A 25,647-nucleotide genomic window follows, 5' to 3' on the forward strand; every position below is an offset into this window, starting at 1 on the left:
CCAAACCGGCCAGAGATGCTAATACAATATTTTAATTGGTTTCAGCGACTAATATAAATAAATGCAATAACCCTTATCCCTGAGTGGCTTCCAGGCCTTGATAAGTGGTGACCACTGTGTAAAAAAAAAAAAAAAAAACTTGTTCAAAAGAGGATGGATAAGATTAGCCTTACCAATTTGACAATTGTGGATTATTTCATGATGGAACAGGTCTTTAGAAATTTTTCATTAAAATCAAGTATTTTACATACAAGATGAAGTCACATTTTATTTTTCCCCCCCCCTTTTTTTTTTTTTAAATCCAATACAAAAAGCTGGATGTTTTTCAGCAAACTCTTAATATCTTACGTAAAGAATTAGAAAAAAAAAAAAAAAAAAAAAAAAAACTCGAGTTTGCTGCCTCATCTCTCAACAAACTGGCCTCATCTGGTTCATACCTTCTCAAATGTCATTAGTGTGTGAATGAACATAATAGATCCAACTGGTTTTGATAGCCTCATTTTATGGTAAGCAGATGTGACTAACAAAAATTTAAAAAAAAAGAATGAAAGAGGATAAAGCAATAAAAAAATTAGTTTAATTAGATCACTATTTTGGTGACAATAGAGCTCATTGAAGAAAATAACACTGACAATACCATGAAGATAATTCCCCATTATGGTTATTCAATAAGTAAGGTGAATTATGATATAACGAGCTTTTAACATAGAAAAAAAGTTGTTTTTTGGGGTTTTTTTTTCATTATAAATATCTATTCTTTAAAATAATTTTTGACTAAAAATTTTTTAATGGGTGGAGGGGGTATCACAATAGATCCTTAATAGTTTTGAAAAGCTTCAGACTATTGGGAAAAACAGTCAGCAGGAAGAGAGTTCCACAAGTTGGCAGATCTTGGAAAGAAACACACTGGAATAGGAAGCTGTATTATAACTAAATATCAAAACAGCGAATTAGTGAAAACCACTAAACCAAGAAATGAAATGAGCAAAAACAAAGAATGTATGAAAAATACATAGAATATTAGTATTTATAGAAAAGACTGAGACTAGCAACATCATGACAGAGAGAGAGAGTGAAGAGATTTGTAGAGAGAGAATAGTTTCAAGTGCAAAAAAGTGTTTAGAGCAATAGAGAAATTTGATTATTTGATGGCATATTAATCTTTTTCATGTTCTTTTTAATGCAAGATCTAATTAAAAAAAAAAAAAATTTTTTAGCTTCAAGTTATTGATATTTTCAAATGTTTATTTATGGCGTTTTGTTTGCTTGTTTATAAAGCAAAATTGTTGTCCTTGCAGAACACGATAAAAGAGGTGGGGGCATCAATGTTTACCGCTAGAAAGCCGATATCTTCAAGTACCGATCAAGCAGCATCAGGGCAATAGAAAGAACCAACTTTACAAAAATCAGAAAGAGCAAGGAATATAATGTATAGACTCCAAGAAAGCCCAAGAAATTGATTTCTTCAAGAACAGAGCCATCCATGAAAATCTCAGGAAAAAAAAAGAACATGCCTATGATTGAAAGACATGAGCAGAATCTTAACAGTATTAAACAAATCATTTTATCCACAACTGAACCCAAGTCAACTTCCAGATCAACTGCATTTGTTTTTAATTTCTTTTAGAAAGTAAAATTCATTTATTGACTATTAACGTACAGCATCAAGGAATATTATAGTAAAAGAAAAAACTCTTAACCACGAATACCAACATTAACATCATTCCCTTTCCACATAACCTTATCACTCAAAAAATATTTCATTAAATCCATATTTGATAAAATCCATAATTTCAAAAACATTTTGTAAAAAACATTAGAATAAAAAAAAATCTTAGTAAATGAACTTTGATTTAAATATTAAATTTTTTTCCTTCATTACTTCAATTATTTGGACAAGTAATATTTTTGGAATTGTGTATGTGAAAAAAAAAAAAAAATTCCGATCAAGCACTGTTTTTTTATTTCAAAAGCAAAGTTTCAAGAAATATGAATGCATGCTTAATCATTTTTGATTAACGGTATCCTGACAGAAATTGAAAATTTTGATTTTTGGTCAAATATGATTAAAAAAGTTTCAGTCATGTGCTTTGAAATTTAGTTGAATGCATCTCACTAGTGAAAAAAAAAAAAAATTTGAATAATTGGTACCGATCAAAAACGTGACCCACAACAGCATCAGCATCTTCCAACAGTTTATGAAAACTATCGGAAAAGCTGATGTGAACACTCATTGTCAGATTCAAAATTTTGAAAATAAAATTTAAGGATAAATTTGTTGTTTTTTTTTTCTTTTTACACAAGGAACTTATATTAGATGAATTTTTTTTTTTTAAAGACAAAATCATGTAAACAATTTCATGGAAATTACACAAGTTTCGGTAGTAATCCAGCACCTGACCTGCAGTAGCGTCGGCATCTCACAAAAAGCTGTTCTTATCGGCCTTTTCCAGCAGCTTACCATAAAGTCGAAAGATGCAGACACTACTGTGGATTAGGTTCTGGATCCGTACTGAATAACTTTAGAGAATAACCCCAGAATAAAACTTGAAACCGGAACAGTCACAGAAATTAGCTTTGAATCAAACAGAAATGGGAGATTGTTTTATTTTAGTAACAATCAATAATTTGGCACAAAGTTTCTTACGTTGTCATCTTGTCTGTCGGTAATGCATCTTTTAGTGATCATTTCCTAATCGATACACTTTTCTTATTTAATGTTGACTCATTAGGAAAAAATATGTAATAGTTTTTTTTTTTGGGGGGGGGGGGCTCTTTTCAATATTTTGCATATTGCCCCCCAACTACCACACACACACAGACAGACTAACGAGAGGCCCTATCATCTAAATTGGCATGCCAGACAGTAATCAAACTGTTTAATAAATACGATGAAAAACAAATTTTTTTATGTCGCTTTTAACAGCTTGGTATCAGATGCATTTCTTGTATCACATCATCCATGCAACAATGTTCAAAACATTTTCTGCTTTTGATCAAAGATTATTATGCAAATATTCACAGGGTATATATTTTTGCTCGTCGCCACATTGGATACCAGTCATTTTTACTCGATATTTGATGACTTACAAGTTGATAGAGCAAGCCAGTAACAAACTCCCTGCTCCAATCTCAATGGTTCTAAGAATCATGCCATAACCTTTTCCAAAATCTTTTTAGATGCCACCCCCACCCAATTTTACACAAATGTTTTTCTAAGTGGCTTCTCATATGACAGTTATTTTTAACTGCACTCATTCTTGACCATAGAAGCTTGGCCAATGTTGAGGTAATATTGTGCTACCATTCCATGTAAGAATATTTAGGCCAAGTACTCACATGTGACCAATTATCTGCTTAAAACTGATTAACCTCTTCCCTCCAATATTGACTACAAACTTCAGAGTTGGATGAACTGCTTCAGGCTTCATGCGGGCATTTAAAACCAAAATTTTATTTTCATTATACCAAAAAGCTGTTAATGTAAACACATAAATACTTGCAAAATAAACTTATTTAATAGCACAATTAGCCACTGAATTATGACCCTTTAAAAGTGATTAGAAAACAAAATATCTGCCATCTTGGATGCTATTGGTTAACATTGAATCTCTTTAACACACCAAGATAAAAGACCCCTCCACCCCCTCACCACACACCCACAAAAAGCAAAACTGTTTCTTGCTGTATTATATCAAATAAGCATAACAATTTTTGGTGTACACATTCTATGCAGGCCGAATTTGGTTTGTCTATTTTAATAGCAAATCAATCCTTCAGCAGATTAATGTTGAAGCACAATACCTCTTCTAAAATGATTCATTGTATACTACTAATTGAATACAAGTTGCTATTTTACTCCTATCTGGCCAGAAATTGTGAGTCCATTCATTTTCACAAGAGTAATTGGTGCATAGATTATTACAATAGATCGGATAGGATTTGAATTGTTTACCCAATTCCATTGTCTGCAATTGCATCATCAGTTTCTGTAAGGAATGAAATCTAATTACATTTTATTGGCCTTAACAATGTGACAATCACATTGACACACTGGTTCTCAGTGGATCACCGAAGTTGGGAAACACTGAAGCGCTATGACAAAGAAGCACAACTTTCTTCAACAGCTAGCACAATAATAGGATTTATAACACAGATCACGCCAGGTTTTTTTTATGGTAAAAACAAACTTGGACCGTGTAAAATAGACAAAAATACAATTTGACAATAGGGCAAAAACTTAATTCAACTTGGATTTCATTTTTTTTATTGGTGAAAGACAACTTGAAACTATTAAGTCCACGATACTGACAAGTGACCCTTTCCCTTTAAGATGGAATCATTTCGATATACATAAAGAAATACAATATTGTATTTCTTAAGTGGAAAAACAGCAACATTAAAAATATAAATAGCCAGTCACTGAAAATAACCCAACCGGAAATAACCTGGAAAAAAACTGACAAAAGAACTAAACATTATTAAAAACTAGCAGGGCGCCCAGCATTGCCAGGTCATAAAATATGGTTATATATGATTTTAATTTATACAAGTTTTGTATTTATTAGTATATTGTACTCAATATATAGTAGTGATTTCAAAAGAGAAAAAAAAAAACATGACTTGGGTGCCATCAGCTAGAATCAAAACCAAAAGCATATAGCTTTTCAGCCTTATCCATTATCCTCCGAGCAACGTCAATACGCATATAGAAAAAAAAACTTTAACGCATAATTGTATACGAGCGCATGCATAGAAATAACATATTCAGTCAACTTATGTCGGCCAAGTCCCAAACTTTTTTCAATTTTGACTCATTAGCAGCTATTTTTAGTTGCTAAAAACCAAATCAAATTTGTTTCACAGGTCAATATATATATCCCGTTTGTAGATCAAAAATCAACACAAGTTCGGTAGAGCCAGTTCCTCAGACAGACAAGGTCACACACACAACAAAAAATAACTAATTAGCACACATTGAAATTGAAACTAATTTCACAACCCATTTTCTCATACAAGTTGGTTTCTACTCCATCATTTGCTTATTGTTATCCTATTGTGGCTTCACATGCATAGTAAAAACTAATCTGCATGAACCAAGAACATGCTCCATTGTTCAAGCCCCCCCCCACATTTTTTTTTTTTTTTTTTAAATACAAAATTGACTGATGAATGAGACCCCTGCAACTTCTGTATAAATTGGTCTGAATTCCCTAAAAGTAAAAAAAAATTTTTTTTTTTTTTCACTAAGGGAGAAAAATATAGTCTTCATTAAATAAAAATATAGTCTTCATTAAATAAAAATATAGTTTTCATTAAATAAAAATATAGTTTTCATTAAATAAAAATATAGTTTTCATTAAATAAAAATATAGTTTTCATTAAATAAAAATATAGTCTTCATTAAATAAAAATATAGTCTTCATTAAATAAAAATATAGTTTTCATTAAATAAAAATATAGTTTTCATTAAATAAAAATATAGTTTTCATTAAATAAAAATATAGTTTTCATTAAATAAAAATATAGTTTTCATTAAATAAAAATATAGTTTTCATTAAATAAAAATAGTTTTCATTGAATAAAAATAGTTTTCATTGAATAAAAATATAGTTTTCATTGAATAAAAATAGTTTTCATTGAATAAAAATAGTTTTCATTAGTTTTCATTAAATTAAAATATAGTTTTCATTAAATTAAAATATAGTTTTTATTAAATAAAATATAGTTTTTATTAAATAAAATATAGTTTTTATTAAATAAAATATAGTTTTTATTAAATAAAATATAGTTTTCATTAAATAAATTACTTGTTTGACAAAAACAATAGCCAAGCATACATTAAAAAAATTTATATTAAAAAAAAAAAAATGGTTCTTTTATGACAAATGGAAAAAGTAAAATTTTTATTTGTTTTAGGTACACATATGTACCGTAATACTTGACATTAAACTTTGATGTTACTTTCTATTCAACAGTTCAAATTTTGGTTTAAAAACTACACAGGTTTCACATTTTGAATGAATACACCATTGTCAGCCATTTTTTAGTATTAATAATAAATTAAAATGTCCGACTTGTGTTGTGTCATGATACTCTGAAATTCCAAAGTAATTTTTAAGTCTATAATGCTGATTAGACAGTAACTTTTGGATGTATATAAAAATCCTCAAGTATTACGATTGATTTTTGACCCCTAAACCAGATGAAAACACTGTTCTTAATCGAACCTCGTCTCACAGTTTAAATAGTTTTCTTTTCCATGGTTAAAAAGATCTCATTAAAATTGCCTGTTTTCTTTGCTGAAACCAAAATTCCCTGCACCAATTGAAAGTAGTAAGAGAAATCACGTGATCAAGGTTGTCAATAAATACATTGTTTTTTAAACAACTTTGAACAATTCTATACAAGCAGATGACTAACCAATCTGATGGAAGACTAATCACTTAATAATTATAATGACAAAGTGACAATCTTAAATGACTGGCAGATTTTTATTCTAGTTGGACATATCCGGCATTGGTTGGGAGTCCTTTTACTTCAATTTTAATTCGCTTATTTTTAAAATCAGATTTTTAAAGTTACATCACCACGGTATTACATTAAAATGGATTAAACTTGTTATAAAACTATAATTCAAATACGTCTTAAGATAGAACATTGTTGCCACATCTGGAGAGGTGAAGCTCAGAGCACTCTTTCCTGCCTTAATAGAATACAGAACAGACTCCAAACGTAGGTGATATCCTCTTTTCTACCATACAGTCTTTTTACTTTCATAGTACGTGCTTGATGGAGCTCCATTCTTTCTATGTCCCCCACCCCCATAAAATATTTAAAAAACTAGTAGAACTCGTTAACTGGCGTTGCCTGGTGGAAGTCTGCCCCCCCCCCCGGTTGTTGTTGGTGGCCACTGCTGTCCCTGAACAATTGCTGACACTGGCGGCCATGGCCGAAATTAAATAATCTGGCTTTCACTAGTGATTAGTGCTGATTTAGGATGATAACCTGTAGGTACCGTTTGAATTTTAAAAAAGCAATTAAGGGAACGTATAAATCAGTATGAAATAATTAAATTACGAAAAATGGTTCATTAAAATAATAATGGAAAGTAAAAACAGAAGTTTTAGAAGTTAGGGATTCTCATTGTATATGAACTGTTTAGAGTAATCAAAATCAGTGGTAGCAATCCTAGCTGTTTTTGTTTGTTGTTAAAGCCTTCCTCTTCTTTTCAACCCTTCCACCAATAGTATTAAAGTAAATTCCAGTTTTATGTAGTCTTTTTTTTAACGTGTAAAAACAAAACAATTACAACTTTTTTCACTTTACTTCTTTGAGTATTGTCATTTTAACGGCATTCGGAATAGACACCCTCAACATCTCCATGTAAAAAACGGCTTTTGGAGTAGACAACCTTCCTTTTTTGGGGGGGAACAATAATTCCCCTAAATATAGCAGTGATAATCATTGTCAGCATACCCACCCGCAAATGCTTAAAAAAAAAAAAAGGGGGAGTAGGAGAGAAGTAGATTTATCACGGGTGCAGATAAACCTGGCAGCCAGTAAATTACAGTGCATAATACAGGTCTTTATATCTCTATAAGTACTTATCTCCATAAAATTGGAATGAGATTTTCTTAATCAGCATAGTCGAAAACCTATAAAATTAGTCATTCTAAAGAAAATTATGGAGGTGGACCTAATTTACAAATGTACCCCATAAAAAGAAAAAGAAGTTAACATGTGCGCAATGTAGAGAATCCAGTAGATGATATTGCCAAAACATTTATCATTAATTCAACGACGAGCGTAATAGATTGCACAGATTTAAATAAAGTACATATTAAAAAAAACGTAATTATGGATGAGAAAATAAAATTAATTACTGGAACAAATGTACAAAGTGAGAGAGAGAAAATAAAAATGTTTTTCTTCGGCAACGCCTTGAAATTATTATTTTTTTTTTCTTTGGCATAAAAAAATGTAAAAAGCAAGCTAGAGTGAGAGATAGATAGAATATACATTGGGAAGAATATATACAGAGACAGATAGGGAGAAAGGGGGAGAGGAAATGCAAACTTATGCTGTAAAATGTAAGAAAATGAACGCAACAATTTACTCAGGGGGTGACGTCATATTTGAATGGTACATTAGCGTACATTTAGCATGTGAATACCGTTAATCCAGAGTATAGGAATTGTCAAAGCTCAGCCAATCAGATTAAGTAGAATTAGTTTGGGGAGACTTATTATTTTTGAATCAGAAAAGGGAAAGATTATGTTATGTCTATCCAGTTATGAAGGGTGTAACCCCATATCTGTCAAAAGTGCAAAATTCCTCCTGGTGATGACTGGGGGCAGTAGGAGGAATTTTTATTCAGAGGGAAAAATAGGAACCACTCCTCTAAAGATGGTTGCTCCTAGGATGAAATGTAGGATTTTATTGTAACAACTAAATGTGTCTAAAATGCCATTCTAAAGTTAGATAAAATAGTGGCTAAGAGTCTATATATAATAAATTTGTATGTGGCAGTTGGTATTGCGAACCTACAGTACTTTGGCCCAGAGGGGAATTTCTGCAATCAAAATATTATATGAAGACGATTTGTCTGGTTTTAACTAGATATAAATTGTTTCTACCCGCATACCAAGAACTAAGAGGAACTTCCATGAGCAAAGTTTTTAACAACCTGTCTGAAAAATACAATACCATAGAGCTGCTTACCAGCCAACTACTACATGGCAATTTTCACGTCCAATGTAAACAAATTCTTTGTGAATTGTCTTCTTAATCAAATTCTGCTAAGTTTTAACCATCATAACCAATACTCAAAATGCTGTCATATCGCTGGATCTAAATAGCTTTCAAAACTTTCAAGCTTTTATTAAACGAGAATTAAAATTTAAAGCCAGTATAAATGTCAATTTGACAATTTTCAAACTCCTAATTTCAAGAGGTTAGAAAGTTAATTTTTGTCAGCTCTTAAAAATTTAAATGACTTGTTTAAGAAAAATCAAATGCATTGTGGTGGATTTAGATTTTGTAATAGGATTTATTTTTCATTTTATTTCATATTATATAGAGGCAAGAAATACATGTACAGATAAAAGATATCACAACTTGTATGTATACTACTCATACTTTTGTATAAGTAATATCGCTTGAAGAGGTCTCTAGTTACTTGTAACTGGCCAACCGAAACATACTCATTGATGTGTAGCAACACAACAAATAAAAAGTATATCTTGCCCTACTTTGGTATTGAGCACTCTTGTATGAATCTTGTTCAAAATCCAATGGTTATTTTACCTCTGGAAAATATTAACCTGCAATTTATTTATAGAATAGCTTCTTTCAGTCTTGACTATGGATACCCACTGTAAGGGTGTTTGTGCGTGGAATTTGTGGCAAAAGTTGCACAATCTCCAAACACACTTCTGAGTTGGCATTGTTAAATACCAGTGGCAAGTTGAGGTTCAGGACAACTGGAAAAAATGCAGAGATAAGCGGAGAGCACATACAACACTTAAATTCCCAAATGGTCACTCATCTGGTACTAACCAGGCTCAACATTGCTTAACTTCGGTTATCTGATGAGAACTGGTGTGTCAATGTGATTATGCCCCACACACACACGCACCAACTGGTGAAGGTGAGATCCTAGATGAAGGAAATATTTTTTGTCCAAGTCCAGTGTTCTTCTTTGAGAGTAGGTGGATTTTTCTCACATTAAAAACCGACCTAGTGTCTAAATACTTGATTTTGAATGAAACCAAGAGATAAATTATAAGGGAGAGTGTACACACACGTCACCAGTGATTGAGGGTGGGCATAGTGCAACCGTTTCTCTATAAAATGACCAAGCTTTTTTCTATTGGATAATAATACAAATAAAAAGAAACCAATGAAATAATGTAAAATAAAATGTTCAGATTTTAATTTGGATTTTTTAAATAAAAATAATACATTCTAAAACAATACCATTTTATTTAACTTCTACTCCAATTAAGCAAAATTTGCAGGTTTTTAAATTTTGGCCTTTAGTCCTCACATTCTATGAGCAATGTTTGTAACAAAGAGGAAATCATTCTTATGGGCTGGAATCTATCCATATAACATTTATTGTTGGCTAATTTTGAATTTTTTTTTTTTTTTTTTTGTAGATCCTTACATTAAGTTGCTTTAAGTCTTTTCTGGAGCAATTTTCATTTAAAAAAAAAAAAAAAAAAAAAAAAAAAAAAACTATCTATAATTGATATTTTACACCATTCTTTACTTCCAAGGCACGCCCCTCCCCACACACTAACACCAAGGATCAAAATGGATCAGAAAGGGCACAGGATGTGCAACGATTTATGTCTATTGGGTATGTGGCAAATTACAGTTCTGAATTGTGGTTTCTGATTTACAGGTGTTTGAACCAAATGGAACTTGTTGAGTGTTGCGCAGTGATCTAGTTTTTGCATTTGAAAGGACACACCGCACAGGAGACTTGATGAAATGAAAGAGACATATAGTAAAGATGGCCCATCATATGACATTGCAAAACACTAGCTTCGCAAATTCAAACATGGCTTGAAATCTGGAAACATACCAAATCTGGTCACTCCCCTGAAGCATCTGTCAGTCAAATTGAGGCTACGATCAACATTATTCATCAAATAGCCCAAGAGGTCAAGATTAGTACAGCGTCTGTAGAAACTGTCATTTATGACCATTTGCATAAGGTGTCTCCCAGTTAAATGCTCCAGGATGAATTTAGAAATGTGTAAAGAAGAAAAGTCAAAGTTTTTCTAAAGACTGATCACACAGGATGAAACCTGGAACTTTTATCTTGAAAATTCAGACACTGAAGCCCAGTCAATGCAATGGACTCACCACTTTAGAAAGACAGCAAGAGTGCAGCCGTCTACTAGCAAAGTGATAGTCTTCTGGGATCACAACAGAGTAGTGATGATGTATTTTCTGACAAAGGGTACCACAACTACATGAACCTATTATGCTTCACTTTTGAGGAAATTAAAAAGTTATCAAAATCAAGAGCTGGGGTAGGATAAACAAAGGTGTCCTCATCTTGCATGAGAACACTCCTGTCCACAATGTGCAGTTGTCCGATTAGAAGCATGAGCATGTGCCTATGAAATCTTACTCATCCCCCCCCCTACTCTCCCGACCTTGTACCCTGACTTCATCTCTTCCCAGCCATCAAGTCGTTTTTGAAAGGAAAGCATTTCTTAGATTATACAGCTTTGATTTCCCATGTTATGAGTGGAGGACCAACCTAAGGGGTGTTTTACAAAAACGGTCTCTGCATTAAACGATAAGAGAAATGCATACGTCTGCATGCTTCCTATGTAGAGGAAGATTAATACTTGTGCCAAATTTCGTTGCTCTACTGCTATGTGAAGTTGGTCAGGGGCATTACTTATTGAACACACCCTCATATATGACAAACTATCAGATAAGATGCTGCGTTTGCATGTTATGTAATCTTGCTAAATATGCTTTTACGTGTGTTTTTAGTTTTCACGGTTATATAATTAAAAAAAAAAAAAAAATCATGTTGTAAACATTCCTATATTTTGAATTCTTTCTTTTTAAGTCCTTGACGAAGACAATGCCGGATTGATAGAAATAATCATTTCCGAGAATTTAAAGATGCTATTCTTTGTAGAAAACAAGATAACTCACACATACTGCACTGCGTAAGTTGTACATTTGAAAAATGCTTTAGAAATCAACACAGGAAAGAAATACATGAGGAAAAAAAAGTCAATTTTCTTTGTTAGTTGCAATTCAAACGAACAAGGAAGTTTAAATTTAATCACAGAAGAAACATAAAAAAGAATTCTTGGAAAACTAAAAATAAATAAATGGGATTAGAGGAGCGAATTTGTGTTGTTAATGCTTAGTTAGACATGTTTCTGTTACCGACGTATCGACGATCCAGTAACTTCATCAGACTTTAACAGAAATGGTTATTATGATCGGAGAGATATATATATATATATATATATATATATATATACACACACACACACACACAAAATTCAACAACGAAAGCTTATGTATTATTCAATAACATTAGCCGATGAAAAATATTTAGATTAATTTAGTCATAATTATTTTTAGAAATTCAAAAATATCTTAAACTAAATGAAAAGGCGTTAAAATAATTTTATTGATCTGAAGAAAGAAAAACATTTAAATGTGTATTAATGAAACTATCAACTAAAATCAAGAGCGTGTTTGTTACTTGTTTCTCGCTTTATACGAAACTTGATAAAAACTTATCAATCGAATATTTTATTGAAGCAAAAATAAAATTGAAAAAGCTAAAAATATAATATAAACCATAACTATTTTGATTTTTTTTCCAGACACTTAACCCAGGCAACGCCAGGTAAATACAGCTAGCATGTCTACTACAATATAAGACTACTACGATTTAATCAATCAAATATATTCGTGGATAAAAATTTCTATAGAGAAGGATAATCAAGTGAATATATATATATATATATATATATATATATATATATATATATATATATATATATATATATATATAAGAGAAATGTTTTGTTTTCATTTGAAGAATAAAAACATCGAGCCAACACCCTTTTTCTTTTCAGTAAATGGCTTAAAATTGAAAACTGGTTTCTTTTTTTGTTAAATAAATTCCAATAAAATAGAGATTGAAATGTAGTCATCTGGGTGAATGTGAATATATATATATATATATATATATATATATATATATATATATATATATATATATAAATGAAATTTGTTAGAAAAATATTTTTTAGGTGCCCTCCCTCTCCTTTCCAATGAAGTCGTCATGGCTGATTTATTTATTTACAGAAATTGATGAAAAGAAATTCCAGGAAAATGTAAAAAAGACGAATATTGTTAACGAAAAAAATAAAGAAAAGAAAAATTAATAATAATAAAAGGATCAAAATCTTAAATATAAGAGAAAACAAAATTCAATATATTTTACGACGTAAAAATGCGTTTGAAAAACAAATTATTCCCATTCATTTATAAAGCTATATTTTAAGAATTTATTAAACTTAAGAGAAAAAGTATAAACTATGGACAAAATTAGATTATATAATTATTGAATTTTTAATAAATATATATATATATTCATTTTCGTTTTCGTAGAATCGTTTTTATTTTTCGATCTTGACAACTTGAGAATCTCCGCTACTGTTTCATCGTACAAAGCAAAAACGCAGCCATTTCGCTTGGAAACGTAATGGCTTAATATTCATATCTTCTATTTATTCAAAGTACACAATTAAACATATATATATAGCCGAAAATATAACAAATACTTATTTCTATTCAAAACTTAAAAAATATATATTTGGGTTTTTTTTTTTTTTATGTTTTTGTTTCGCAAAGAAAAAAAAAGGACCCAATTGACCCATTTTTCTAACTACAGACAACCATACTCGTAACATTTAACTGATTTATAGACATTTTCATGCATTCATAAAATAGCACGATAAAAAAAAAATACCGTTTTAATTTGGTTTAGGGGCACATCTCAACCATAATACTTTAATACATGAACTTTAATTCTAGGTTGAGATTATTTTCTATTCACCAAGTTACAGATTTTAAACTACTTTCGAATATCGAAGTCTAAGACGTAAACATCATGTCGATCATTCATGATTACACAGTGATGAAAAAGATGCTAGACACGATGTTTACGTAAAATAATGGATATTTAATAAATGGTCAGTGATTTTATTCGTCATTGTGAGATATTAGAAAAAAGATTGAAGCTTTTGAACGGTATATACTTGATGGCTAAAACGAAGTCAAATTCATTTTTACTTCTAAAACAAAATGTTTTTAGGCACTAAAAGAATATAAATGGACTTTTAAATTTTCAACTCATTTGTGATAATGTTGTAAGAATAGTTTTAGTTGATAAAATAGTTTATATCAAAATATGAATGTATTAAAACTTTTTCTATCATTTGCAAAGAAATTGGATATTTTTAAAATCAAAACAAGTTGGTTATTTTAGATTACGTAAAACTATTCTATTTATTTATTTATTTATTTATAGATAACGAAAGAGAAAATTGGATTAAAAAAATTTTTAACAAGATCGATTAATCACGATATTTTCAGTTATTTTGACTTAATTGAAAATTACATCTAATAATTTAATGTTTGACACAGATTTAACGTAAATAGACCCCCCCCTCCCATTTAGCCATTTTTATTTAGTGTTTTTGTAAACATTGCGCGAAATTATTGGGTTTTTTTTTTTTTGCTATCATATTTATTTACAATGAATTACGAATTATGATTACGATGTGTGGGGGGGGGATAAAATAACGGGGAAAACTGACCTGACTCCTTATTTTTTGATATTAATCGTTAATATGCTGAAGAATTAAAATAATTCATAATTACAGAAAGAGGGGAGTGGGAACTACATCGTAAACCATATAATATTAAAAAGCAAAAAATATATAACGCACACATGAAACAGTGAAACGAAACACCATTCACAAAATTTACATAATTGAAATTTAATATGAATATTTCTAAAACAGTACAGAAAAAATATTTTAATTCAAATTGAAAATAATTACAAATCTTGTTTAGTTCTTTACTAGAATATGGCGCGGTAGAAATAAACTGTCACATTTTGTTGTTTCTTATGTTTGGAAAAACGAAATAAAAACAGTCATAATACCAATGTTCAACAATTAAACTAACTCTAACCAGAAATTACTTTTCCTATCCACAGTTTAACGGCTTTAAAATCACTTTCCGCTTTCAAGGCCAACATGACAAACATTTTTTTTTTTAATCTTTTTCTATCATAACGTGAAAAAGACGTCTATATCGTAAACTTTAAAATTTTAGTGATTTTGAAACCTTTAAACTGTCAAAGAGAATCATTTCAGGTGAGCATTTGGACGTCAAATGTTTATTTGTGATCAAAGAAAATCAGTATTTTTCGATTGCGTCTCTATAAATCGATAGTTGTATGTTTGATAATATTCAATATTCTTATTTATGTTGAATTCAAGAATAGGAACAAATTTATTTCGTGTATTTGATCAGTAGTGTAGTGTTCAATAGTTCAAATCCAGATCTTTAATTTTTTGTCCATGAACCAAAATGTATTTGTTCTACCTTCAGTCAGTGAAAAGAAATCTCTTTAGACAGAGGTAATCTTTAATTTTGCCCCAATCCAGAGAGTCCTTCATGAGGGGGGGGGGGGGGGGCTCCCCACATTGAAAAGACGACCTCGTGTCTAACTGCCATTGTAGAGAGGAGCAAATTCCTATTAGCAAAGCAAATATGTTATTTTACAAAAACATGTCGATGAAATTTGATAAATATATCTGCTTCTTCTCTACTACGAAATAAGAGGAATCAGCAATTAATCATACGCACACACACACACACGGAGAGGGGAGTCAGTCCACCAAAGAAATATGCATGCAAGTTTTCTTTGCATCTAGATTAACATTAAATTACAGTATGATATAATTATTGTCATTATATATATATATATATATATATATATATATATATATGAGAGAGATATGAATGATCAGAATTTAACAAATGAAGACGCGTTAGGAAAAGTAACGACTTGAATTATGTGGTGGGATGTGACATTTGCCCTTAAGGTCGCACAAGGGGATCATCCATCATCCAGAGCCTATTTTTTTGGCACTTTTTTACAGCCATAAAATGATTCAAAGTCATTTGTTTTTCTAGTTTTGCATATGAATTCCAAAATTCACTGATATTTTGCCAAAATCTCTGGCCTTGGTGGAGGGAGACTAAATCTTGCTGTTATGGTTTCAAATGATCTTGATTCCAAATATTTTTCATGTTATATCTCCCCTCTTTGATTTTCATGCATAAAGTAATTTTCACAGTGTATAAGGATTATTTGATACTGGAGATATTCATAATCGTACCCTATTTCCAAAAGAGGGGAGATATAACATGAGAAATATTTGGAATCAAGTCTCCCCTTGCTGTTATTTTAGATCATTTGAAACCATAGAAACAAGATTTAGTCTTCCCTACATCAAGGTTTCGGGGAAATTATATATATCAGCCACATACAGTACTGTTTCATTGTATCACAACTCATCAGTGCAGCTAGACTAGTACATTTTCCCAGGCGAGGATTGAACCTATAACCATCGCGTTCATAATCGGAAGTTCTACCACAACATATTTTACTTGCTAGGACCTTGGTGATCATGTCATTTTTCAGCTGATAGGCCATTTCTTACGATGGCGTGGTTCTATCCATCGGCCCATGGGATCTTTGCAACAAATGTCAATTTAAATAAACGCTCGCCCACCACTTTTACAGTGCTCGAGTTACTTGTTTATTTACAAACAAAACAAACAGCAAGCCTCGCTTTTATAGCTATTTAAGTAGCGGGTGAAATACATTTACAACAGTGCTCATCCCAAAGATGGAGGGTTGGAAAATATTAATCAAGAATATATATATATATATGCATGCGCGCACACACACTTCCAAAAATAAAGCCTATTTTTATTCCATAGTTATCACCATTCTGAATGCACTTTTGCCAGGAATTTAATGATGCATTCCTGCTTTTGACACACGTCCATGACAGGCGTTGCTTTCTTAGTCTCACACTGTCAACATCTGCAACAGAAAGATGAAACTTTCAGGTTATGAATGCACAAGTTCAGTCATCATAATACAATTTGCAATCCTCTCTAATTCATTCGGACAGGATAAAAATAGGATGCATTACTTTTGGAACGCCTCTCGTAGTGCGCGTGCGCGTGTGTGTGTGTGTCTAAGTCTAAGTAGATTACTTTTCAGGTTGACTGATTAGAGATAAAATTACATGAAAAAAACAATTTCAGGAACAAAATTAAATGTTCAGTTGAATCTAAAGTTTCCACTAATCTGATGCAAAATTACCTACAAATGAAATGATGGTTAAAGTCGATTTCTACAGAACACTTAATGATATCGCATGCTATTTAGGATGATGAAAAGTTCTTTCTAAATAAACAAATGAAGCAGCAACTAATAGTGGTCAATGTCTATGAAATAAAAATTAAAAAAAAAAAACATTGGGATATTATTTTTACCAGCGGCACTAGTCCCCTGGGCTGAACTGCCAACTCTCAACTAAATCAGAGTTTCCCAACCTTATTTTGATTGTGGACTATATAAAATCAAATATTTGTTTCAAGGTTAATAAAACCTAAATGAATCGATTTTGTTATATACATAGTGAAAATAAATAAAAAATAAAATTGTGTCCCCTTTAAGCTTTTATCAACCACACAGAAGTAGGGAGAATCATTGAACTAGATGATTGTAAGTTAAATCCTTGGATTTGGATAGGTGTTTGTCTGGACCCACTGAAACGCTGTAACACAGCAAGGAAAATTGGATGATTGATTATCTATCTATCTATATATAAAAGTGAACGTGTCTGTGTGTCTGTCTACATTTCTCTACGCAATAACTGTCAATTTTTAGTCTACAGACTCGAAATTTGATGTACAGGGTACTGAGATTTGGGAAAATCTATGTGATCAGTTTTCGGCCAGAAATTTGTCTTTTAAAGGGTCAAACTTCAACGATTTGACCTTTGAGAACTCTACCAAAATTCTCCAACAATTTTGGATCTAAACACTTGAAATTTTAAATATAGTTTCCTTGGACATGGATCTAACTTAATAACGATTTTAGCCCAAAACAGTAAATGTTAAGGGGTCATAATAGGGGTCAAAGTTAAAAAAACATTGATAACTGTGGTCTCTACCAAATTACTCAGACAATTTCTTGCTCAGCATACACCTCCAAACACCTGGGCAACGCCGGGCACCCATGCTAGTATATATAAAAAGTGAAAAGTGTCTGTGTGTGTGTCTGTGTACATTTCCCTACGCAATAACTGTCAATTTTTAGTCTACAGACTCGAAATTTAATATACAGGGTATTGAGATTTGGGAAAATCTTTGTAATATTTTTTTCGGCCAGAAATTTGGCTGTTAAGGGTTCAAAGTTCAACGATTTTACTTTTGAGAATTCTACCAAACTCCTCCACCAATTTTGGGTCTAAACAATTGAATTTTAGATATAGGTTCCTTGGACATGGATTTAACTTAATAACTTGATTTGAGCCCAAAACAATAAATGTAAAGGGGTCATAATAGGGGTCAAAGTTAAAAAAAATTTGACATCTGCAGTCTACCAAATTACGTAGACAATTTCTGGTCTAAACATTTGAAATTTTATAGGGTATTCAGAGATAGGGCAAGCTTTTTAATCGGTTTGGGTCAAAATTTGAGCTACGAATATATAAATGTATGTATGTATGTTTGTATGTCTGCCTAAAACTTTTGACAGAAGCAACAGATTTTCACAAGATCAGTATCGTTTTGAAACTCAACCTTTCAGACGACAAATACCGAAAAATTGGCTAAAAACATTAATTTCTTCACCCTCAACTTGGCACTTTTCTATAGGGAGGGGTCGCTTTTTTCGCCGATATTTTCAAAAGTCATCCTCTCCTTTCGATTGTCTAGCCTTAATTTAAACCTATGTCACTTCCAGTTTAGTGGTGGTTGTAACAGTAAAGACATGTTTTTTCCCCTCGTTCTTTTCCTCCTTCGCGGTACGGATTAAAGCCTGCCTTCCTACTATTACTTTTTTTTCTCAACACACACCTCCAAACACCCGGGCAACGCCAGGTTGAAATGCTAGTATATCTATAAAAGTGAAATTGGCCGTGTGAGTACATTTCCTTACCAAACTACTGTCAATTTTCAGTCTACATATGCGAGATTTAACATAAGGGATATAGAGATTTGGGAGAATCTGTTTTCGGCCAGAAATTTGGCTGCTAAGCGGTCAAAGTTCAACGATTTGACCTTTGAAAACTCTACCAATTTTGGATCTAAACACTTGAAATTTTAGATGTAGGTTACTTGGAGATGGATCAAACTTTACTTTGATTTGAGCCCAAAACAATAAATGTTAAGGGGTCAAAATTGGGGTCAAAGTTAAAAAATTGACCTCTCAGCCAATTTTTGGTCTAAACATTTGAAATTTTAAAGTGTATTCAGACATAGGGCAAGCTTTATAATCGGTTTTTGGCCGAAAATTTGGCTACCAAGGGGTTAAAAATCAATAGATTAGACCTTTGCAGTCTCTAGCATAAAATTCAGCAAATTTTGGGTCTAAACATTTGAAATTTTACATATAAGGCATTCAGACATGCAAGATTTTAATCAGTTTTTGGGCGAAAATTTGGCTGCCAAGAAGTCAAAGTTGAAAAAGTTGACCTTTGCAGACTCTACCAAACTCCTCCACCAATTTTGGGTTTAAACACTTGAAATTTTGTAGATATGTAGGTTACTTGGACATGGATCAAACTTTTTAATTTGATTTGAGCCCAAAACAATAAATGTAGATTACCTGGATACAAGTCAAACGTTAATACATATGCACACAAAGTTATGAACAGTACATAGAACCCGAGCAAAGCTGGACTGAACTGCTAGTAGATATATTCACAAACATACAAAAAGGCAATACAAAAGTAACACTTCCATTTTATTTTTGGACCAGATGGAATTACAAATTGCATTGTTATTACAACTGAACTTATGAATTCATGACCTGGAAGTTTCATTTGTCTGTTGCAGATATGGACGGTGTGAGACTAAAAAATCAATTTCTATCATGCCCGTACATTACAAGCAAAGATGCATCATTAAATTCCTGGCAAAAGTGCATTGAGAATGGTGGTGACTATGTAGAAAAATAAATTCTGGAGCACAAAAACAGTGCTTACCGATGTATTGGAAAATTAAAAATGACGCCCGACTCTCTCTTTGACACGTTAAGTTTGGGAAAAGGAGTTATAAATAAAAAAAAACTAGACAAAATACTGTAATAAACTCGCTCAATATATGTTACCGTGAAATAGGCTGACATATATTCGGTGGGTTTTTAAGAGTATTTTGTATATTTTTATCTTTAACTCCTTTTCCCAAAGTTAACGTGTCAAAGAGAGAGTAGAGCGCCATTTTTAATTTTCCAATACCTCGGTAAACACTGTTTTTCGAGGTGAATAAACATGTTATATTCAATAAAAACCCTAAAAACATATCCAGTTAGGTAGAAAAGTAATTTATCTTGCCTTTGATAACTTATTTGCTACAACTTTTTCGAATCTATGTCTACAGTAATACAACCCCTATATTGCCTTCGATAACATTGTTTTTTGTTGTTGTTTTTTCGATACTAGTACACTTACTGATTGATCCGCGCTATTTTTTTAATAGTATTTTTCAAGTTTAATTAAAGTTTTACGATACCTGTTTTTATTCAATTGTTAGGTGAAAGTACAGAATAGATACAAAACACCCTCCCGTCCCCATGTTAAGAATGGTTTTCTAAATAATAACATTATTTCAGCACGGATCAATAAGTGCATCTGCATGAGTACCTATTTTTCTTATCTGCTTGTTCAAGCTGGGTATGCCAACTATTCACTCGTTTAGCACTTATTTCACCGGGTATATTTACCAGGTAGTTTTTTTGTTTGTTTTTAATTCTTTTTTTCGGGGGTCCAATTGCTTCTATAATAGCTGGAATATGTATTATAAAACAAATCCGAAAAAAGTTCAAATTACAAACTAAAACAATTATCCTATGGTAAATTTCATGAATATTTATTTTATTTATTTGTTAGCGAACGCCTTTTTAATGACTTTTCTTGCCTACTCCATTTCAACCATACGTAAAATAGGTTAGAATTCTGTGTTAGGGTTTGTTATTTTCAAATGTTTTGCAAATAAGTTTCCATTTTTTGGACAAAATTCAATATTTTTGGAGACTGAAGAAGCATGTCCAACTTTAAGCAGTTCTCATAAATTTACTGAATTTTCCGCAATATTTTTATCGCGTGTGCCAATTGGCTGCTACAATTTTCATTGGCAAAGCGTTTCGGCATCTTACGTAACCAACCCGGAATATGCCGAAGATAACGTGGTCCCTATTTTACATAAGTACCAAAATAATGAAGTCATTAAAAGAAAAAACAAACAAAAATTGGGTACTTGTGCACTATTTTTAAAGTTAAATTCAAGTTTTACGATATTTTTTTAATTAATTTGTTAGGTGAAAGTATCGAATAGTTAAAACACTCATGTTAAAAATGGCTTTCTAAATAACGTTATTTAAACACGGTTCAATAAGTGCATTATTTGCTATCACTTCTACTTTTAAAACATCTACGAAAAATGCAATTTTCCGTAAACATTACTTTTAACCATAACTTTCCACCCTATGAATGTTATTTTTTGGATATATTACTAGATTCGACATGACAATTAAGTACTGTTTGTTTTAAATGAGATATTTAAAAAAAATCGATCTGTCGACTATCTCAAGCACCACCGCATGTTCATAAAACTTGCCTTACAATGAAGATTTTGTTTCATAGAACTAAAATTATCCAATACTTAAGTCCAAAATTATCTTCGTGTTCACTGAAATATATTACGGAGGGGGGGGGGATTTAACGACCTGCCCCAGCGTAGTATAAACACTCCCAACCACCCCATGTTAAGAACGGCTTTCGGAATAGACATCCCTCCCAACCACACCATGTTAAAAACGACTTTCGCGGTTGGATGGAGGGGGGAGTGTATTCCGAAAGCCGTTCTTAACATAGGGAGGTTAGGTTGGGGTGCTTATAATGCACTGGTGCAGTGCACTCACTGGTGCACGTCGTAAAAAATTTACCAAAAATCACGAAACTTTCGTTCGGCACCTTCCGGCGTTTTCCGTAAATCGCCCGAACAACTTCGACGCTAGCACGATCTTTATACTGCAGAAGCAGAAGTACCATGATGTTTACATATGTCGAGCTAAAAGCAAAACTTACGTGCCGTTTCTGAAAAGTACTTTTAAGAAATATAAATAAACGTAATAATAAAACACAAAATAAAATAAATATATTTGTCGGAAAAAAAAGTACTTATGCAGAATACGGACCGTGCTGAAATAACAAATGCGTTTCTAAATAGTAATAGCGTCGTTATTATTTAGAAACCGATTCTTAAACATGGGGTGGGCGTTCTCTAATTATTCAGTACTTTCACTTAATTTAATAAAAGATACCGTAAAAATTGAATTCAACTTGGAAATCTTATCTAACAAAAAATAGCACAATTTGTATTCTGCATATGTATCAAGAAATACAATTTTTTTTCCGAAAATTGGTGGTGGCCAAGAAATGGGTGATCATTTCACGTTTAATTCATATAAGAAAATGACCCCCCACTCCAGCGCTAAAATTTAATAATATGTTAAAAATCAAAGTTCATTCTCTAAGCGACGTGATAGTTAATTGTACAAAGAAAAAGAAGTGGCCCGTAAAAATAAAATAAAATACAAAATTTTTAAATGCCAAAACAAGTGGTGAGAATACAGAGAAAAAAAAATTAATAATAATGGTGATTAATATATGACTTACCAACGGTTCCTTCACGGTTTCGGGCTGTTCGTCATCTTTGGACTTTTTGCCCACCTGTTGAAATTTGTAGATAGTCATGTTGTCTTGTCCTTGTTTCGTTTAAATAGTAAACGAACCTGTGTTACGCACAAAACAACAAAAAATAAAATGTCTCCTTGTTTATTTATTTGTTTGTTTATTTTTCTTATCTCCTTTCCAGCGAGAAGTTGTTGAGATGATAGGCCGACGTCTACGTCTGGATGAGTATAAAGTCACGGTGACGTCATCTCCAGTTTTCTCGCGAGATTTGGTGGAAGAAACCACGTGATCTATACTGCGTCGTTCAACATTATAGCCAGTGGTTAGCGACTGCTGCAGTTTTATTCACGTTCAATAGTAACATAAAGACTGGTGGAATATTTCACCTACTTCAAGTGTTTTTGGGTTTTTTTAGGGGGGGGGGGAATCGCTCCAAACCAGGTATGAAGCCACTTGATGTAAGGAGCTAAAAAACAAATGAAATAATACTTCATGGTCAAAAACTAGCCAACAATAAGTGTTAGCGGGATAGATTTCGATTCAGAAAACAGCAATTCTACTCCCTTTGTCGGAAGCATTGTTCATGGGGTTTACCAAAAGTTGAGAAAAAGAATTGGGGCTTGGTTTTAATTTGCATTTATTGGCCTGTGATGAACTTCTAATTTAATTGTTTTTAATGTTTTAATTTAATACTTTATAAGTGTTTAATGTTTGGCCTTTTCCAATGTTTCTTACATTTGTTTATTATTTATTAATTAATTTTACTATTATTGTGGGGAAAAGAAGTAAAGAGAGCAAGACCGAGAGTCGAATTTACGATGTTCTTTCGTAGAAAATATATCAACAAAACAAATACAGTTAACTCTCAATTTATAAAAAAAGATTTATTACTTTTTAGGAAATATTTCAATGAAAATAATAGTTCATTTATGAGTGAACAAAAGGGGGGAATTAGTTGAGATTAAGGAAGTTTTAAAATAATTGTTTACATAAAATTAATTAAAAATGAGCATGCGATAGTAGAAGGGGGAATACAAAAGTTAGTTACTGTGTCTGTGTGTTCGCCCACATTGTTTTATCAGCCGACTCGCCTGCTACGTTCACAGTGTTGTCGCGTTAGTTTTTAGCTGCAGACGGTAGTGATACATATATCTTTCAACACTATCTCTGAATTTTGTTAACTGCGCTTTTTTTGGAAAAATACAGAGGTTTTTAAAGATTTTCACCGGCTCCCAGACACATAATTTCCGACAGCCCGGAAAACTCTCTGATTGGTCAAAAAAAAATCAAAACATTGAACCTCCAGAGCAATTCAGTAAAAAGAAAAAGGGCGCCTCTAGCCGCTTGCGCAGAAAACGTCTCGGGGCACTTGAATTTCCGGCAGCGAAAGAGTGAACATCGTAGCTCACCATAAATGTTTATTTTCTTACAGTAAAATAATCTAATAGTTTTACTAAAATTGTAAACAAAAAGAAAATTCTATTTTCTTTATCGTGCAATTATAACGCATATATATATATATATATATATATATATATATATATATATATATATATATTACATAGGCATCACCACATTATCAAGGCCAAGAGGCCACTCAGGGATAAGGGTTAAAGAGTGTACAGTAGAAATTGGACAATATAGTAATCATTAGTAATGAAAATTTGGTAAATTTGATAACTTATATGGAACGGCTCATCAAGAACTTATTTACGTTAGACTTGAACACAACCATATTGTAGTCAGCCGGAAAGCAGAAAAACGGAAGACAATTCCACAGGCGTGCAGTTCTAAGAAAGAAGCTTTGTTCATGGAATCTACGTTTAGGTTTAGGCACAGATAAAGAGTGGGGGGAATTATTGATAGTGTTTACAGCTAGACGAGTGTTTCTTGTGAAAGTTTGGCGAGGGGGGACCATAGATTGAAGCTCAGTCGAACACTTTCCATGAAAATAACGATACATCAGAGACAAACTCGCAACATCTCTTCTGTGAGATAGAGGTTGCAAGGAAGAGAAAAGGACATATATATATATATATATTGAGTATAAAGATTAATAATTGTAAATTATAAATAGTTTCAACCTATATACTCAATGAATTTTTAATCTCCAGACTTGAAATATGGCATATAGGTGTTCAGATATGTAGAAAACTTTGTAATCAGTTTTCATGAAAAAAAATGGCTGCTAAGGGGGTCAAAATTGAAAAATTGGTACTGGGGGAGGGGTCATTAAATTTTTATCTGTTTCTGTTTCACGAGTGCGCATGCACGAATCGTTCGCATGATAGCTTCCTTATGCTAAGAATAAGTAGGTTTGAAAACACCTGTTAAAGACCGTGGTAAGCTGGCCTAATGGTTATCGTACTTGCTCACTGTCTTTAGGTCTTGGTTCTGATTTCAGCGTGAATATTTTTTTTTTTTTACTTACAAGAAGTGAACTGTTCACAAAAACATAATACTCACATGTACATGTCTCAGTTTCTTTACGTTTTTTTTTTTTAAGAAATTTAATGTTACATTTAATACTAGGCAATGCCAGATACATCTGCTAGTGTGTATATATATATTACAAGAGATTTTAATTCATCATATAAATTTAAAGTAATATGGATGTCAGTGGACACTTGAACAGGTGGCTGGACGCCAGTGGCCATTGGAGCTGGTAAACGGACATCAGTGGGCATTGGAATGGGTAGTTGGACATCAGAGGACACTGGAAAGTAGCTGCTGGACGTCATGGAGCATTGGAACAAGTAGTTGGATGTCGATGGGAACTGTAGATAGTAGCTGGACATCGATGGAACCGAAGATAGTTGCTGGACATCAAGGGCCCAGGCTAGAAGCGCAGGAAACTGCAATAGCCACTGGAAGCTGCAGAACTGGAGTTGCTGGAGTCACAGTAGGAGTAAGCTGGAGTTGCTGGAAACTGCAGGGGTGTGCTGCAGGTTGCAGAAGTAAACTGGAGTCACTGGAAGCTGCTTAAGGCTACAGAAGTTAGCTGGAGTTGCTGGAAGCTGCAGGAGTGACCTGGAAGCTGCAGGAGTGAGTTGGAGTTGCTGGAAAT

At 32.3% G+C, this 25,647-nt stretch overlaps 1 protein-coding gene across 1 annotated transcript in view; it reads right to left on the reverse strand.

Annotated features, from left to right (window-relative positions):
* The window catches only part of LOC145263199 (integral membrane protein 2A-like), an 81,488-nt gene extending 58,511 nt beyond the window's left edge, over positions 1–22,977 (reverse strand). Inside the window, exon 1 of the mRNA XM_080120266.1 lies at positions 22,563–22,977. Coding sequence (XP_079976392.1) covers positions 22,563–22,640 — 78 coding nt within the window. The 5' untranslated portion in view covers positions 22,641–22,977. The remainder of the gene's footprint in view (positions 1–22,562) is intronic.
* Positions 22,978–25,647: the final 2,670 nt, after the last annotated feature.

The sequence above is a fragment of the Euprymna scolopes genome, chromosome 38 (genome assembly GCF_053919585.1).
Source record: "Euprymna scolopes isolate OS-2025 chromosome 38, ASM5391958v1, whole genome shotgun sequence".
Taxonomy (NCBI): domain Eukaryota; kingdom Metazoa; phylum Mollusca; class Cephalopoda; order Sepiida; family Sepiolidae; genus Euprymna; species Euprymna scolopes.